At 50.2% G+C, this 18,934-nt stretch overlaps 1 protein-coding gene across 1 annotated transcript in view; it reads left to right on the top strand.

Moving 5' to 3' along the window:
• Window positions 1-15,503: 15,503 nt before the first annotated feature.
• Window positions 15,504-18,934, top strand: part of tmem132e (transmembrane protein 132E) — a 48,669-nt gene continuing 45,238 nt past the window's right edge. The window contains exons 1-2 of the mRNA XM_086012878.1: window positions 15,504-16,133; window positions 17,234-18,176. Coding sequence (XP_085869004.1) covers window positions 16,064-16,133; window positions 17,234-18,176 — 1,013 coding nt within the window. The 5' untranslated portion in view covers window positions 15,504-16,063. The remainder of the gene's footprint in view (window positions 16,134-17,233; window positions 18,177-18,934) is intronic.

The raw sequence follows: 18,934 nt of genomic DNA, 5'->3' as shown, positions 1-18,934 counted from the left end.
TTGCGAGGAACGCGGAAGGAGTCGAATGTGTCGAACATTGCCAGACACGCCGCGTCATTTATCGACGTTTGCTAGCAGCGTGAAATGTACTTCCCGCGGCTGAATAAGGGGGAGGGTCGGACGGCAAAAAACTCTCCGTCCCCCAAACAGGGCGTGCCGGAAGCCTCATTTTGTCACACTTTTAGTCGGGTTAGGACTTAAGGTTGCTGGGTATGAGCATCACCGCGACATACATGGAGATGCGTCCCGTCCCCACCACTGGCAACGTTCCCCCCGCGTACCCTGTCAAGTGGTAAGCTAGCGCAATCGTTTGTAGACCCTCAGCGAGCGGGGGGCGGGGGGCACGTCTCCTACTCATCAGGCGTCTCAGCGCGCCGGCTGACAAACACTCAACGCGACGGGAGCAAGGCGGCCTGAAAGGCTGCGAAGAAGATTTGCATGCGTCCGTCACTCTTGAACATCCGTCGTGCTCGTCAGCAAAGCAAACGATGTGTAAACACGATTGCGCAACATCATCTTACCCTTGTGCCGTTACAACGACAAAAGAGTTTGTTAGGCTAAGGTTGTGGTGGTTCTGCTATGATGGGGTGAAGGTTTCTGTTTGACCGGGTCACCCCACCAACTGAGCGTTTTAACCTGCCCATATTTTGATCTTGGCTAAGTGCTAGAATTGAGGAGGTAAAACCAGATTGAGTCGGATGACATCACAGCCGCCGATTTCCTGCGAGATGCCGACCGCCGCTTTCGCTAGCTAGCTAGTCAAAACGACGTTCTGTCTCTTGCTTTGCTTCTTGTGGCGCAACGCTCAGCCACATCGGGCTGGATGACAGTCGCGCCCCCCCAATCGCCTTGAGATTGCCGTCAATTGGTTTGCATCGTTCATTCATCGGACGGCGCGCACCAAAGCGTTAGCATCTGAAAAGCGCGGCGCTAAGTAAACGCTTTTCTCGCTTTGTGTGTCGCAGAGGGTCGATGAAGCCGTAGTAATAAAGCGTAATCCTGGGAGGCGTGCATTCTCATCAGATGATTTGAAACTGCGGACCAGATGACTTGACGTCTCTTTGGGACTCTCTCGAGACTTTACAGTCAGCGACGTAAGCCGCTAATCTATGCTGGGGACATGAAAAGCTGCCGCCTTACCAAAAGCATTGAGCGCTCACTTTTGATTGACACTGCCAGAGTCGGGACTGAAATGCAAAAACAGGAGAGGCGCGAGCAGAGATGGACGCGACTCTCGGGGCCAGACTAGTTGGAAGGAAGGCTGCCGCGGGGATTTGATTTCTTTCCGCCAAAAGGGGGCGCCAGTGAGCTGTGCCGCTTTCTGGCATCTGTGTGCTTCTTCTCATGACAGACATGCCTCCCAAATGTTGCCCTTGCCACGTGAACCAGGCTTGCCGGCTTCCGTTTTCACCAGTCACGCATGACGGCGACTTCAATGTGGACGTTTTTGCCTGACTTGATTCCGACAGAAAGGTTAGCAATAAGGTAGCGCGCCGTCCTTCTTAGAAGGTCGGGCTTGCTCGAGTAAATGTTCAGTGTGTCCGCGCGATTGTCACGAGCCAATCAGGAAATGTTGGACGGCGGCGGCGATGGGCGCTGGCGCGGCTTGCTGGCGCCGTGGCTGTTGATGAGCGCCACGGACGTTAGCCGCGCCACTCCAGAGTGACGGGCGGATGCAAATATCCTTGACGGCCTTTCCCGCCGCCGCGAGCGCTCGTCAGCCGCCGCACTGAGACGTCTTGACGAAGACGGCGCCCGCTGCATCGAGTGGGAACATACATGAAGGCGCTTGTCACATTTGGTGACATCGAACCCGACTAACGCGAGCCGGATTAACCGAACTCTGCTAACCCTACCCTAATCGTACTAGTCCTTGCCCGACTAGCTGGGATTAGTTGGTTGGGTGGGTTAGGGCTTCACACGAGTCGGGTGGGGTTATTCGGATGATGGTTCGGGTTAAGTGCGTTGTGTGGTCAGGTTAGCGATCGGGATGAGGGCTCGGCGTTGAAACAAATGTGCACATGCTCCGACGACTGTCTTCACTTGCGCGCCCACGTGATGCCGTTTGTATGAATTATTAATGCGCCCATCCCAGTTTCTCTTCTCAATTCCGACTCCTGGGAGCTCATCAATGAGATCTACTCCAGCGAGGGGAAAAAATACATGACAAAAAATAGGAGCTGACAAACTTGTGTCGTCTCTCACGGAGAGCACAGCGCCTCCCGCTGTCCGAGTGCCGAGCGCGCGTCCTTCACCTTCCCGACAGATTTTATCGCGCGGCCGGCCGTCCTCGGCACGGCGCGGCAATCAATGCGGGCGGGCGGCGGAGGATAGAAGCTTGAAAAGCGTCTCCAAATGGAGCGGGGCTTTTGACGAGTCAAATAGTGTGACGGGATTTAATTGTTGTGTCAATCGTGGCCCGCTACGGCGTGGATGCGTTCAGGTGAGACACAAAGGCAGCGTCCGGGCGGCTCTGAAAGCGCCTCCAAAGGCAGGGTGCCTTGTCGCCGTGTTGACTTGACTTGACGGCAGCGATTCTACCTCCAAATGCGGAATAGTTGCCGTGTGGAAGGGAGTCAAAAAGAGGCTACTGGCGTGTCCCGCCTCTGTTGCGGCTCTGCTCCAGTCCCCCAAGGCGGAAACAACACACAAAGTGTGGACTTTGCATCCGATCCCCATTCTGTGAAAATGAGATTTTTTGATCAAACGGAGCTACCTACTTCACCACCATCCATCCGTTTTAGGGTGATTACTTTGCATTATTCCGGCATGGCTTAAAGTTCACCAGAGGCCCGGCTCGTCTTGTAGCCGCTTTTTCCCGTCTGACTTGTTTTTTTTTCTTCCCGCCATCTCCCGCGACTGAAGCGGCAGAAGTTAATCTTTGCGTGACCAAGTCGATTAAGTTTGCCGAGCTAACGCCGGCGAAGTTTTTGTTAACTGCGCTCCCGTCACCTTGGCTGCAATACGTGTGTGTCGATTTGTCCCTTATGAGGATGGTGCGCTTTTGCAGTGGTTGCTCGGCATTAAAAGAGTTCGTCCATCAGTTAGTCAGCCAGTTACTGACTCGATCAGTCAGTCCATTGGTCTGTGAGTGAGACCTTTGGTCTGACCTTTGGTTGAATAGTCAGTTAGTTGGTCGGTGGGTCCGTCCATCAGTTGATTCGTCCACTAGTTTGTCGGTCAGCCAGTTAGTCGTTAACTCGATCCGCCCGTCGGTCACTTAGTCGGTGAAGCAATCCATCGGTCACTTTGTCTGCTACTTTGTCGGTCAGCCAGTTCCAGTCGTTAGTTGCTTATGCTGTCCGCTTCTTAGTCAGTCTGTCAGTTGGTCAAGCAGTTCGCAGTCAGGTGGTCCATCCATCAACGAGTCGGCTGGCGCTTGATCTGTTCATCCGTCCGACCATCCGTCAGTCCCTTTGTTGCTTGCTTGATCATCAAACCCTGTAATTTGTTTTTTCTACAATGTATTTTTGTATCTGCTTGACAGACAGAAGGCAAAAGAATTAATTGGCTTTCTTCTTGCTGACACCAGCAATAAGACGCTTCGTAATGATACGATAATGGCTCGCCTCCCTGCGAGCCCGCAAGTGAAGATGCAGGTGTATTTGCGGAAAATATGTCAAAAGAAAAAGCAAAGGGTGGCATTCAAAGAAGCGGGCCTTTAATGCGTCTTTGTAGTGTTCCCCCGGCGTCTGGACGCTCGTCGCGCCTGTCGCTCGGCGAGACAGCGGCGGACAAGTAACGTCCACGCGGCTAATCTCCCGTTCCCCACTTTTTGTTTGTTTTCTCTCACGGTGACAGAGAGCGACTCGCGCCGGCTGAGTAATCCCCCTCTCGCTCGCCCTCGTCACTCCTCCCCAAACACAAGCGCCGCTGTTTATTCAGCCCGTCACTTGCACGGCGTTCAAGTTAAGCTCAATTCTTTTGATGTGTGCTGACTGACTTTGTCGGAGGCATCTGGGTTTTAGCGTGCTGCTCGTTGAAGTTCGCCGCAAAGACGCTGTTGTGTGCGCCTCAGCGGGAGCCAAACTCAAAGCGGGCTTTTTTTTCCGTGTCGGTTGCTCTTCAAAGACAAGCCGAGGTGGCTTCCGGAACTTATTGGCCGCATGTCGGGTGCCTTACTTCAGTCACTTGTAGCGAGTTAGTCAGTCGGTCTGTCAAGTTTTGCGGCTATTTCATTCGTGACTGTACGTAGTCGGCCAGTCCATCCGTCACACATGCTGTAAGTCAGGTTCACTTTGTCAGTCAGTTGGATGGCGAGGTCAGTGAGCGTAACGCCGGTCAACTTTGTCGGTGATAGTTCATTCATCCGTTAGTAATTGTCACTACTCAGTCAATGAGTGGTTTCCGCCTCACCACGTCCCCCAGGAAGGACGTTTTGGGAGTTTTGGAGTCAGCGCGTTCTCATCATCTCCATTCTTTTATTTTTTTACATCAGTGCATATTTTAAGCAGTTGAAATGCATTTTCCATGAATCATGACATCCCTAGTCAACAAGTTAGTTTGCCATTGTCAATCAGTTGTATTTAGCCACTTAGAAAGTCAGCCATCTGTGGTTTGGCAAGCTAGAGGTCGGTCTCATTCGTTCGCATTTCGAGCAGCCCTCTCCATCATCCGTGTTGTGGAGGTCGGACAACAAACGAGCGAGCGAACGAGTCAGCCCCCTGCGCAACCTGCTCCTCATTTTTCAAACCTGGAGCCGTCCTATCGCCCCAGACAGCCGGCGTTCCGCCCCGTACTATCGCCGCCATAGCGCCTACGCCATCATTCCATTGACCTCGGGATGGCGCATCGGCCGTGTAAGAAGTTCCCCTTTGAAGAATACCGATCACAGACTGTTGTTCTTTCCATCAATAAAACATAAGCCTCGGCATTTTTGGTGTGTGAATATTTAATCGGGGGCTTGTTTTTCCTCCAGAGCGAGATCATTGACTTTGGATTGTTTCCTTTCATACGGACCATTTCGAGTAACAATGGAAGCTCCGCAGGGACCACAAAGTGCATCGGCGGTCACGTGACTGCATCACCGCATTGTGTGCGCGTGCGTGTGCACACTGTACACTTTACTGCGCGCGTGAGTTTTGATTTCACAGGGCATCAGCCCACCACCCCAAAAAGTGGCGCTTAGCCTTAGGAGCCTCATCACTTGCGCCTTAGCAATGGAATTATCTGAATGAGTTCATATGCATTAGCGGAATGAATTCATATGCAATGAACAGTTTTCACGTGAAACCTTTATATGGTGTCGAGTCACAAAAATGCCAGTGGTGAATACAAATACGAATAAGTTGCATGTTAGGGTTGAAAAAGGTCACACGCTGGACGTGAACCGTTAGCACAAAGTAACAGAGCTTTTATGCCACAAATGTGCTTTGCTTTTTCTTCAGCTTTTTTGTGATGTCACCGCGCAAGTGTACCTTCAGTCACAACTGGAAATGGAATTCAACTGCGACATTCTGGATACTCAGCTCATTGATTATTCGAGTTAGTTTGCTAGCTAGCTTACTATTTAGGTAGTGAATTAGATCCTTTGCTAGCTAGCTAGCTATACCTTTGCTAGCTAGCTAGCAAAGTATTTTTTTTTAGTCAGTCGGACAGCCGCGTAGCTTTCTCAAGAGTCACGATAGTGGTGAGGCCTCACGTCGGTATCAACACGTGAGCCTTAGGCCGCTGAAAACAAGAAATTGGCACTTGAGTCCTGCCTCGGACTTTACGACGCCATGTTAACTCTCGAATCCTGCGGACCGAAGCGCTCTTTTAATAGCTGTCGACACATTTGGCGACTTTTAACACGGCGTCGGCTGATGTTTTACAGCACTCGTCTTTAATGGAAATCACTGGCGTAAAAAGATTTATGACGTTCCCGGGGAAAGGCTTGCACCCCTCCCCCTCCCTCTAGAAATGTCATGAAACCCGCTTGTTGATTCCAATCCGTCGTACCACAACATTTCCATAATCTGCTGCTGGTGCATTGTCTCAAGATCCTCCTAAAGTGGAGGGGAGTGCATTTTTTTTCCCAGGCCTCCCTTTTCCCCCTCACTCGTTGTTATGGTGATTGGGTAGCGAGTTGTGTAACCTATCACCATGAGAACAAAACCAGCACAAGCCGACGATACGAAAGGAGATGTTGAGACAAAGCTGGCTGGCCTTCTCTCAGCGGAGTCACTTTGAAAGCTGCCACCGCGAGGAGCAGCCGGATAATAGACAAAGTCGGCATTCCACAAAAGAGAGTCGACGCTTGGGCTTTCGACAGCACGGCAGTGGAAAAACAACCAATAGTTGTCTTTCCGCTTTATTGCTGGCCAGGAAGGTTGTACGGCGCAAATGCAGGGCATGCGGCGTGTCAGCTCTTCTGACTGACGAAGAGGGAGGGCAGGGCGACTGCCGTTCCGCTCACACTGGAGGTTTTGCCAACGCAAATGTACAATTGCGTGCAGTTAGCGTACTTACGACAGGCACAAGAAAGATGGCAACCACAAAAAGGTTTACGGCCTTCAAAAATAACAGTGAGCCGTATGCTGCTTCACCAACCCAATACCAATTCACACAGCCGGTCGGAAATATGCATTCTTTATTTATGTGACGGCCCGCTTTTAAATTTGAATCATCGTATTGCTAGGAGCCACGGGGAGGTCTCATTTTCATCTTGCCTTGAGGGGTACCAAAAAAAATAAAAAAATAAAATCACATTCATAGGCAAAAGCTTGCGCGAGCTTTAGCTGATCGCCCATAAATTAGAATAAGAATGAAGCATTTGTATTTGTAATTAAATGTTAAAACTAAAAGTAACGCATCCAGAGGACTGCCAACACCGGGCTGTGAATAATTTGGCCATCGAGCTGCGAATCTCCTAAATAAAAGATGCCAAAAGCAAAAGGCGCGCAAACAAGCTTTGCCGAGCCTCTAATAGCCAAATTTGGGACACGTTTATTCGGCCATGTGCCCAAAACGCTCTCGGTGGCGCCCCCTGGGAAAAAAAAAATCAAATCAGCCCTTGATATCAGTTTTACTGATGGAACTGAAATTGGGTGAACATGTCCATCAGAACGGGACGCCCAAAAAAAGTCTCAAGGACCTATGCCAGAAATGAGCCGCAGCCATTTTGGGTGAATTCCTTTATTAACCCTCCTTGGAAGGTTGGAAAAAGTCAGCCCACGACAGCAGTTTAACTCATCGTCACAACATTGGGTGGACAAAAAAAAAAAGTCCTCAGGACCCATCCCCAGAATTGAACAGGAACCATTTTGCACGCTAATTGAATTGAAATGACTCATCCGAATGGATACTACTTATTCTGTATCCTTTTTTTTTTCTTTCTTTTTTACATGATTAACGCCTGCAGAAGAAAAAAAAAAGTGTATTGTTGCATCCTGGGCCAAAGACGTGTTCTTTCCCAAAGGGCCTCAATTAGTGTCGCGCGTGTCCTGGAACCTACAAATCAGCTTAATGCAACATTAATTCCACTGGCTGCGATGACGCGGCGGATGCAGAAAAGCGGCCGGAAGACACAAGCTCGCCGCTTTGGCTTATCCGTTGATCGAAAGGACGCCACGAGAGGTGTCGTGTTGGGCTTTTCTTTTCTGTTTTTGTCCTTGTCAACAGCAGATCGGTGGCAAAGATAGCATAAAAGGATCAATTCAATTGAATCCAAGTAGCCAATAACAGAGGACAGGTTTCCCCCCCCCAAAAAATAATCGCGGTCAATGTCCAGCCACCAACATTGTAATGTCTATTTTTTTTTTTTTTTAACTTGGTCTCAATACGTTAAGTTAATTAAAGAAGGAAACTGATTTGAGTGCCGAAAATGTCTTTTTTTCCATTTTGCCAAGTTATCAAAACATATTGCATACAATTAACAAAGTTTATTTGGGGGTTATTTATTTATTTTTTTAACTTGAGGAAACAGAACTTCTGATTTTTCTATTAGTCATTTTTTTTAACCTCAACTTGCACTCGCGCGTGAGCGGACTTGTTTGCATATCCTGCCCGTACCGTGTGCATGTATTATACTGGCCTTGGTTACCAAGGTGCAAATCCCTCGTTACGCAATTTTTTTTAATTTTTTTTTTTTTGTGGGGCGCTGGAACAAATGAGCGGCATGGGGAAAGATGATTTGACATAAAAGCATAGTCACGGAATGAATTAAAATCATAAGTGAAGGCATCACCGTATCTGTACTTGTACTCGCGGGTAGAATGAATGAGTAGATTTTGCACATTTGCAGATGTGGTGAATGGATGAAAGGACGCAAATGCCCTGGAGGCGTCTCAATAGCATCTGACGTAATCTAGAAGGGCTCCAGCCTTTTTTCCCATCAGGGGAATACTTAGTGTAAGGTAAGCCGAGTGGTATGGCATGGCCGCTGCTACAAAAGGGACTCGTGCAACAAAAGGCATGCTCGCCTTTGTTGAAGCCAAACCAGGTTTCATCTCATCTTTTTCATCTGCTATTTTGTTGTTGGTTGGAAAGGCTGAGATTTGCACCCCCTGGGAAAAAAAAAAAAAAAAAAAAAAAAAAAAAAAATCAGCCCCGCCCGGCCACCACTTTTATTGGTTGAAATGAAATTGGGCAGACATGTCTGGACGGACATGTCTGGCCGCACGAAAAATGTTCAAGGACCCATGACCAGAATTGAACAGCAAGTCAACTATTTTGATTTGAAGTGGACATTTAGGGGTGAGTTCCAGGGCTCGATAGTTGCGGAAAAAATAGCCCGCCGACACCAATTTCACTGATTGATGTAAAAATCGCATGGCCGTGTGGAAGTCTGAAGGACCCGTGACTGGAATTGAACAGGAAGTCAGCCATTTTCATTTGAAGTGGGCATTTTGGGCACAATTGCGGAACTCCAAAGTAACAAAGTAAATGTTGCCCTGGACGGCAGTTCGACCAATCAGCACGCAATTGGTTGGAGATGTCGGTCATAACTCCGCACACGATTTGAACCGCAATTTGGCCGTCTTAGTTTGAAGCAGCCATTCGGGTTGCACTCCAGGTCCCTCGGTGGAGACGTGTCACTTGAAGATACCTCCCTGACGCCAATTCTTACTTGGGCCGAGCTTAGGTGACATCTTGGCGGCCTTTCGGAAAAAGCTGAAAAATGTGAAGAGCGGAATTCGCGCTAGCAAACGATGAATACGCGCTGGGTTGCTTTGACGTGTTTGGCACTTGTGTAGCATGTCGAAGGCATTTGTCCTTCAAGCTTTTAAAAGCAGATTTGCTTTGACACGTTACTGAAAATGCCCAATCAAACGTCAGTGCCTGAGTTGAGTTGACGTCCCGATGAATACGACGATTTAGTTGACTTAATGATCGGCGAGCACCACCCGAACCGAGGGCGGCAAAGTAAAAGCCGCCGGTGTTTTTGTGTCCTCTCAAAGCCGGCTGGCGAATTTATCATCCATAGCGCGTTATGAAACGTCTATTACCTGAGTAGCTGGAATAATGGATGGCGCCTTTCATCGGGGCGCCATCACTTTACGTCTTCGCCCCCCCCCCGTCGCCATCCAAACAGCCTTCGTCGGACCAGATAAGGCGACTGTCAATATAAATTATGGATGATTTTATGGGTGAACATAAAAAGCTCAATGATGAAAAGTTCCCTCTCCCTCAGCTGGTGTCACACTGGTTATATATACTTGCTTTTTTTTTTTTAATAAAGCTCGCAAATTATGTGTGATTAAAGCTGCACTGTGTATAATATGTTGGATTCTAAAGAGGAGGCGCTAAGAAAGAAAAGCCTTCACGGACTCTAATTAACACCCTCAATCACACCGCCGTGTATTGTACTTATTAGAATAGCTGACGCAAAAAAACTAATTTAATTTGGTCAAGTCAGGGACGAATGAATACACACTCATTTAGTTGACGTGCGAATCCGTATCATCATTTGTCACGTTTGTGAGTGGGCTTGAGTGGACAAACCTATTTGGGAGACAAGTTGTTATTTAAACAATTTAGTTGGGCTACGTCCAGAATTACAGAACTAATGCACATCATATTGCTTCATGGGGGACGATGAAGAAGGATGTTGAGACTTGGCAAAAAGCGTGCTTCCATCAAGGAGAGATACAGTATATCATATATGTAGTTAACAAAAGAAACAAAGACACTAAAACGGAAATTGAAAGCAAACATAATATTTAATGAAATTACATGAAAAGGAGTGCCTTGAAAAAAACGATGAACTGAAACTGTTTTACATTCCTTAAAACTGCCTAGAATTATATTGAAAGTGAAACTTTACGTTATTACACAATACTTATTCCAACATTTTTTTTATTTTACCCTCAAAAATTGCTTTTTATCCAAACAACAAAAACCCCTTATACAAACAAACGAGTACTGAATCCACTTTGTAATAGAAACTAACAAACCTGCTCTAAAACCTCATTTCACTCATCCACTGCCATTGACGTATTTATTTGTCTTTTCGCAGTCCAGCCATTCAATCCCAGGAACTTATTGATATATTTTTCAAACGTGAGGGTAAAAGAGGGCGGGCCTGAAAATGTCTGGCAGTGAAAAGTCCAAAGAAAGGCCCCAAAAGCCAAATCCCAAACCGTTCCGATTCCGACTGCTACGCGTAGTTAGCAAAGCCGAATAGAAAGTGACGGCCGGGACTCGCTCGCCGCGCCTAACGTCCGCGTCGCGGAAAGCGCCTAACGCCCAGTTCCCGATGTGGCGTCGCGCTCGAATCGGCCGCGCGTCGCCCGCACAAAGCCGACGCGCTCGAGTAAATAAGCAGACATGATGTCGGGTTGGGATTTGCCGCTTCAGCAAAGATTCTCTTTCTTTGGGAATTGAAAGCAGCCTCCGCCCGCTAGGTGGTATCTCGCCGCTGTCATACGTGACAAACGGCTTTGGGGATGACTGGCTTCCTCCATTACCGAGGGGACGATTGGATGCAAATTGGCCCCCCGCCTCCGCCCGAGCGAGCGGGCGGGCGGGCGAGCGATCCGCCCCGCGCGTGATGACTGAAAGGTGTCATTTGAGGAAGGCGAGGCTCGAGATGGAAGCCAAAGAATCAATGGGGAAAGCCTCGGCGGTGAAACATGATCGTGGGCTGGAGAGAAGGCCCCCTTTCCACAATCTGGCGGTGGGTGACCTTTCCGCTGACGAGACGTTTATGCGCTTCTCCCTGTCGAGATCAAATGTCTGCCCTCCTCTTCCACGCCGGCACTCGGGGGCTGCGCTTTCATAGCGCTCCGCTGCGTGCGCCGCACCTCAAGTGGATTTGCGGACCAACGAGACATTTGAAGACATTTTCTTGATCGGCCATCGGGGCAAATGAACCGTCAGTGAACGGATGAGGTCATTTCCTATCCGAGGATGTGCTTGCGTATTTCAGTCACGGCAAAAAGTAAAAGACTCCGTGTCGGTTTAAGGGCTTTTTTTGTGAGTAGATTTACGACAAAAATGGGCGTGGCTTACGTTATGTTTTCGGTCTCGGCGGTCTGCGTCACGGGAGGGAGCCAAGCGTGGTGATATTGCTCGCTTTGTCAGTTCTGTTGTCTCAAACGGCGACCAAAATGCAAATGCACATTGCTATTCTTGTCCACTTCAAGCCGTGAAAGTACAAAAGTGTCCTGCACAGTAGTTTGGACTTATCAAACGTGATCTCATCATGATCACCTCCACAAAATCAAAAATACCGTGGCGATTGCTCCTCCACTTTCACAAGCTGAAGCGGACAAGAGCACGACTGCGCACACCACCCCCGACCGGTTATATTTCCGACATTTCGCGACATTTCTAAACTGGCGTCAACTCTCGGGAGGCAGACGGCGACTGGCAGTGGCCAAGCAATCGGGCAATCATGGATCTTTATTGACAAATATTCCAAAAAGAGATCAAATGAAGCATGGCCATCCCCCCCCCCCCCCCCGTCCCTTTAACAATATTCTGTGAGCTTTGAAAGAGCAGTCACAATGGGCTAGCACTCAGCAGGTTCTCTTTTTTCATTTTCTTATGGCTGGCATTGAACGAGTTAAGGATGGTCAGCGTCCACGTTTGTCAAACTAATAGACCCGAGTTTGAATCTGGGCAAACCCACTCTGGGCTGCGGTAATTGGTGTCAGAAGTGGAATGTTAAGCCACGCAAAGGATCCGATTGTGAGAAAATGCCAGAAAAGTCCAGCAGGGATGCAGTGCAGTCATCCACAACCATGTATTTCGAGTTCCTGTAATTGTTGGGGTTTTTTTGTTGTTGTTTTTTAATCGTGCTCTCTAATGTAGCCTCAGCGGCTTCCAGACCTAATGAATCAACAACCAATTTCAGCTCAATTCTGTACAATCAATTAATTGGTTATTAGGCGCAGGTCTTAACAAGATAACAGATTTGGGACGAGCTATTAAAAAGGTGTTAACACCCGACCTGATGTTGATTAACAACTAACTGCGAGGCCCGCTAGCACGGCGAACCCGAGCGCCCGACGTCAACAGATGCTCGGCGGAATGGCAGCGCAACAGGAAGTGAATTCGACCCCGCCTGGCCCGGAGGTCTAAAAGGACATCGAGTGGAAGGGGGAAAAGGGAATCGGGTTACAGCGGCCGTCGACGCCAGGGATTTTCTTTTGATGGCTTTCCATCAAAGGCTCGACGGTGACCTGGAGATGCGGCGTCAAAGTGTCGGCGCGCTTTTTTGTTTACGGCGCTCGCTCAAGGGGTCGCTCGCGGCGAGGAAATATTCTGCCGCCGCCGCCGCGCCGGGCTGCTTGCCGCCGGCCGCGTTACGACGATTGATTGGACTTGATTTGGATGCCTTCGTTGGCTCGCGACTTTGCTTGATCGGCTGGTTTGCCTCACTGAACTTAGGTAGAAGAGGAAAAAAAATAGACCTGTCATTTTCAAGTCCTACTTGAGCGTCATTGTATATGGAAATGCTCATTTGGCAGCGTTTTGGATCAGATGCCTGAGTTTTTTCTTATTTTTTTTACACCCTGACAGTAATCGAGCCTACTGAAAATAAAAGTATAAACACCTTTTTCTGTGCATGTTATTTCTTGCCAGAAAAAGTCGGCTTTGTACTTGAGATGTTCTAAAAAAAAATAAATAAGTAAAGGCCAAAAGAGAATGTGAAGTATGCGCACAAATCAGATGTTTTACTCGAGAGTCCAAAGACAGTGCATGATCTGCTGCTTCGGTGTTATTTCCCGCAAGAAAAACATGTAGTGAAAGTTCAAACAAGGCGAGTAGAGTTGTTGTTGTTTTTTTTTTCCCCCTCCTGATTTACTCCTACGGGCGGCTACAGCTTCCAGCTACCTGCAGTCTGGAATGATTACGCGAGCTGTCTCCAAAGATGTCGCGCCATCTCGTAATTTACTCCAATTTAGCGCCCGAGCCGCCGCCGCCGCCGCGGCGACATGAGGATAAAGTTTGAGTTGAGTGGTGCGTGGCGCTGGCTCGCTCCCTAAATCAGCCTTTGGGATGTTTTAAGAGCGAGAGAGAGAGGGATCTTATCCATTTCTTGGTCTTATTCAGCATTCCTTGTCGGAGGTGCAGTTCAATTACACGTAGAAATTCATGGCAATGTGCTACCGAAGTGAAAAGTGCAAAAGCCGACACTCCCTATTAGCACTGAGCATTTGGAGAATTCTAGCCAACGCTGGCTAACTAAAGGTTCGTCAGAACACAAGTCGGTGGTGAGTCGAATTGAGTAGCAAATTGGCCGTTGAGAACCAGCGCCGAATCAGAATTGTCCCATTCCAGGAGTCCTAAATTATTGCCGTCAGCTCCCTACGCAGGCAGTGCGCATGGGTGAAAGCTACGTACGGGCTAAATTCAAGCTAATGCCCGGAAATAGTTCTGGGAATATTTGGCCAGCTAACGTCATCCTAGCAACGGGAATAATTGACCGGTTAAGGCGTCAGCCGTTGACCGGCTAACAGCGTGCTAACGAGAGGGAGTCGCGGGACTAGCTAGGATGAGGCTAGTCGGTGAATTTCAAATGGGACCAAAAAGAAAAACAGCTTCTTTGGGATCCCGGAGGTTAAAGTAAGCATGAAACGCAGAGTTAGCCCACTTTGATTCTCAGCAGCGTCTCATTTTGATTGCGCGCATCCTCCCAAATTCACGTGTCCTTGACGTCGGGGGCGGGGGCGGGCTTCTTTTCACGTCCGCGGATAACGCCGCGATCGCCTGCGTTGCCGACGCTAATGACTATGCTTGCCATGCGCCGGCGCTGCGGCGGCCTGTTGATCTAACGGCTCCGCGACCGCGGCCCATCAGTGACAATGCAAACAGCCCAACTGTGTGTTGTTCCGGCCCGGCGAACTCGCGCGCAAACACAGCTGACGCAGCCTGCTTGCTAATGGGCCCGGCGCAGCATTTCACATGAACGCAGGCCTGAGAGAGAAGAGACAAACACGCAGTCCGAGGCAGAATTAGATCCTTGGAAAAAATACGCTTTCGTGATGGGCTCTTGGCTTGCTTGTGTCAAACAGACGCGTTTTCCTTTAAATGCCTTGCTCAAGTCCAGTGGCGGTTTTGGACCAGTTGTACTGGCGGCGGGGTCTGTTTTTATTTTTTAAGAAACACACACACCACATTGTCTAAATTGCTTCACTGTATTTCTTTCTTTCACTGTATTTATTGATTGTCTTAATGACAAGATTATGCATTCCCTGGCCACCAGGAGGCGGTACAATATCTGCTTACACTTTAGCAGACGGCCGCAGACGGCGGCGCTGAATCGCTTTGGATTTGAGGTCAGCATCGATTTTGAGTTGAAGATGAAGACCAGGCGTTGAATCTGGGCCAGTGGCGTCGATTGTTAGAAGAGAAAAACGTCAACGCGTTGACGCACCTCACACTTGAACAGATCGCGTTTATGTTGGGGATAAACCGATTATGTGCCGCAGTAGAAAGTGTGCGTCGTGATCGACGAGATGACACAGTTCAGAAAGTGAATAGCGAGCGGCATGGAAAAAAGCCACGACGTTCAACTCATACGGGGAGTCATGGCCGGACACGGTGATTTTTGTACTTGTATCTTTGCAAACCAATATTTGACTTTCAAAAGTCCTTTACATGTCCCGTCTTGACCTGAGCACCCCCTGGCTCTCGTTTCTAAGTACTTTTGCGAGCATTTTCTGCACTTTTTGCCTCCCCGGCATACAAAGCAAGCACCGTCACGGCACGTTTGGATGTGTTTGGTGTTGGTTTTGTCATTTTGTCCGGCAGGGGTGGCAAATGTGGCACTCCCGTTGATTCCTCGCCAAACTTTGAGGGCGCACGCTAAGTAGCCTCTGTCATCAGTCCTCCTCGAGCGGGATGTCGTTTCAATCTCTTCTTTTGTCACTTGCGAGGAATTCTTCTCCCCTTTTTTTTAAGATGGGAATTCCAAGCATGTGGGGTATGCCCCTCCCAATTTGGGGGCGACATGCCTCCCTTCTCATGGACTTCTCACAGGGTCAGAGGAGGAAAAGCCCGGCTAATTCATCAATAATCTTGACCTAATCCTTTCTTCTTCTTCTTCTTCTACGACTGCCTGGAGGCTGGAGTAACATCCCCCGCTCGCGTGAGCGAGTGTGCGTATGTGTGCGCGCGCGTGCGTGCGTGCGTGCGTGTGTGCGTGCGTGTAGCGGGCTAACAGGAGACGAGGTGTGGCTGCGATGGGGCGGCGTCCCGACGCTTTGTCTGCGGCACGGCCCACGGGGGAGGTGGTGGGGCGCGCTTCAGTCCGGCGTCTGCACTCGCAGCCTCAGCAGATTGGCGTGGGAGCCAGACGCCAAGACACACAAACACGCGCGTGTCCAAAAGGGCAATTTGAAGGCACCATCTGAAGGAGGAGGAGGAGAAGGAGAAGGAGAAGGAGAAGGAGAAGGAGAAGGAGAAGGAGAAGGAGAAGGAGGAGGAGGAGGGGAAGGAGAAGGAGAAGGAGAAGGAGAAGGCTGGATTTTGTTAGCAACAGGAGCTAAGAAAGTGCAAGAGCGCGAGCCGGCCGCTTCCGTTGCTACTGCGCAACAACACAGAAAGTTGTCAAGTGGGAGCGCTTTTGCCTTGGAGGGAGGACGGCGCAAAGGGCCAAACGGGATGCGCTTTCCCAAGTCAAACTTGGAAGATGGGACTTTTGATCCACGACTTGGACAGCAAGTGGCGTCTGCGCGCTCAGCTCGGGATCCTTTTGCTGAGTAGGTGGCCGCCGTCATGCTAAGCGGCTAGCGCTAATTTGCCTCTCGTGTCTGCTCTGTCCAAAATGGGGCTTCTCTCTCTTGATGTCATCTAGCATGTCTGGCTATTTAGGTCGCACCTGTGTTGCCGACGAACACTTGACAAAGGATGTTTCGGGTGGCTAATGACCAATGTGATGTTTGACGTTCCGATGAACTGCCATTGACATAGTTGTTTGTCTTTTCACAGTCCAGCCATTAATGCCAGGAACCTATTGAAATGTTTTTCAAATGTTTTCAAACATTAGGGTCTAAAAATGTCCGGCAGTGAATAAGTTCAACAGCCTCTTATGTTTTGCTGCAGCGAAAAAAAGTGTCGAGTTGTCCAAAAAATGTGGATTGAAACATATAGTCATCATATGGACTTTTTTTTTTCTTCTTTTCACAGTTTTACTCTTCACCAGATATTTTCAACCTCAAAGCGACTCTTTGACCCACAGTGTAACAAGAAAGTAATTGAAAACCTGTCATTGGCTATCAAGAGAGCTGTACTCAATTACAGTAAATGATTCCAACTCACGAAAGTTGTCAAGATGGTCTCGTTTTTGCCTTGAGGGAGGACGCAGGGTGGCAATAAAAAGATCTGCTTTTCAACTTGAAACGGGGACCGTGGCACTTTGAATCGCATTCGCCGGCTCGGCTCGGCTCGGCTCGGGATCACGGCTGTCGACGCGCTGACGCTAATTTGTTGACGCTAATTTGTTGACGCTAATTTGACTCCCTCGGTTCCTCGAATGCGAGGCCGGCGACACATTGTCGGTGTTGTGGTACTAAACGGGCACATTTTGGCTACTTACTTGGCATGCAAAGCTATGTGACGCTTGACTTTCCTCAGTGCGACCCACCGTGTTTGTCCGTCCAAGAAAAGAGTCGAAATTTGGCCAGCGTGAGTCTCCCCAGATGCTTTCACAATTGTATGCATTTTTAAACCGGGTCAATTCGGCTCACCCCGCGATTGACTCACCCGGAGCGAAATCAGCTGCAGCGTGCCGAAGCCCCGCCCCCCCGCGCACGGGCGCTAGCCGCTTCGATTTTAACTTTTGTCATTTCTTTGTCGGCAGCTCTGGCAGGCAAAGTCTCGCCCACCAGTTCCGATGCCCTCCTCAGTTCCTCGCCGGTGACGGCTAATCCCTCGCCGCCCGCCATCTACCTGCCGGCCAGCTTCAAGATGTCCAACGTGCAGCTGGCCTTCTTCTTGCGCGAGACGGCTCAGGCGTCGGGGCCGAGCGCGGGCGGCGGCGGCGGCGGCGGCGGACACCCGCTGCAGCGCTCGGAGAGTTTTGTGGTTTTCCAGACAAAGGAGCTCCCGGCGCTCAACATCAGCTTGGGAGCTTTTGCCCGCGACCAGACGCTGTCCAAGGAGTTGCTCCAGCCCAGCAGCCCGCTGGACATCCCCGGCCAGCTGACGGTCAACTGGAAGGTGCGCGCCTTCATCGTCCGGTCGCGGGTCTTCTCCGACAATCCGGCCGTGCAGGTCTTCTTCTACATCGCCGGCCGCGACTGGGACGACTTCAAAGCGCAGGACAGGCTGCCGTGCGTGCGCCTTCACGCCTTCCGGGACGTGCGGGAGATGAAGACCTCGTGCCGCATGAAAGGCAACCTGGCGCAGTGCTTGGCGCAGCTGCAGCTGCCGCCGTCCTGGTTCAACGCCAACGTGGCCCCGCTGGGCCGACGCAAGGCCGACGGCCTCCCGGACGGGCTGGCCGGCGAGACCCCGCGGGCCGAGCTCTACTACACGCTGCACGAGGCCGGCGCCGAGGAGGGCGAGTGCGGCCAGGCGGCGGCGGCGGCGGCGGCGGCGGGGGGCCAGCGGGCCCAGCACCCCCTGCTGCGCATCGGGAGCATCGGCCTGTATCAGGCCAGCCAGGAGCAGCTGCTGGTGGACAAGCAGCTGGACAAGAACATGTTCCTCAGGCTGCCCGAGAAGCCCCTCAAGCCCGGGGAGACCCTCACGATCGTCTTGTACTTGATGCCCAACTCCACCGTGGAGCAGTTCAGCCTCAAGTAAGTCGCGCGTCAGCCAGCGCTCGGCCTCCTGCTGGAACGTGTCGCAAAAGTCCGCCAAAGTCGCTCATAAAAAAAAAAAACATCTTTAGTGCTCAAAGTGAAACAGAGAAAGGATTCGTCTGGGCTGCTGTAAGCCGGATATCGCTGCGGCGCGTCAGCCCAAAAGACACGTGACAACATTTTCGGGCACTACGACTTGCAATAGCGGCGCACACTGAAATTCGCCCGAATGAACGGCGGCCGATGACGAGCTCGCATAACGCCGCGCACGCGAGTGCAGCTAACGCTACGTAAGCTCATTCCCTGCGTGATTATCCATCCCCGCCTTGCTCTGTTTTAGCTGCGAGGAGCCTAATGAGCATGTAATCGCTTTTTTTCCCCATTGAACCCCACCAACCTGCGCCCCCCCCCCCCCATAACGCTGAGTCATGCCGAGAGGGAGGGTGCGCGGCTCGGTAATGTTATCACTTTGGAGCGCTGCCGTACGAGCACAAGGTGTGTGCGAGTGCCAGCGTGCGTGTCCTTTGACCACATAATGGTTGGGGAATTCCCGGCCGCACTTCAAATAAAAACACGTGAAATCCCCCCCCCCGCCCTCAACGGTCCGATTAATCGGTTGAGCCCGACCTACTAAAAATATTGCAGTCTTGTTACTCCTGGCTATCGTTATCGTGATGTATTGTATGCACCACATCAATGCATCAGCCAAAAAAGAATCCATATTATGATGCATCCCGTGCACGGTATCGATACGC

The sequence above is a fragment of the Filicampus tigris genome, chromosome 17 (genome assembly GCF_054856515.1).
Source record: "Filicampus tigris isolate MCC_2025a chromosome 17, RoL_Ftig_1.0, whole genome shotgun sequence".
Classification (NCBI taxonomy): domain Eukaryota; kingdom Metazoa; phylum Chordata; class Actinopteri; order Syngnathiformes; family Syngnathidae; genus Filicampus; species Filicampus tigris.
This window is presented reverse-complemented; position numbering and strand designations above follow the sequence as displayed.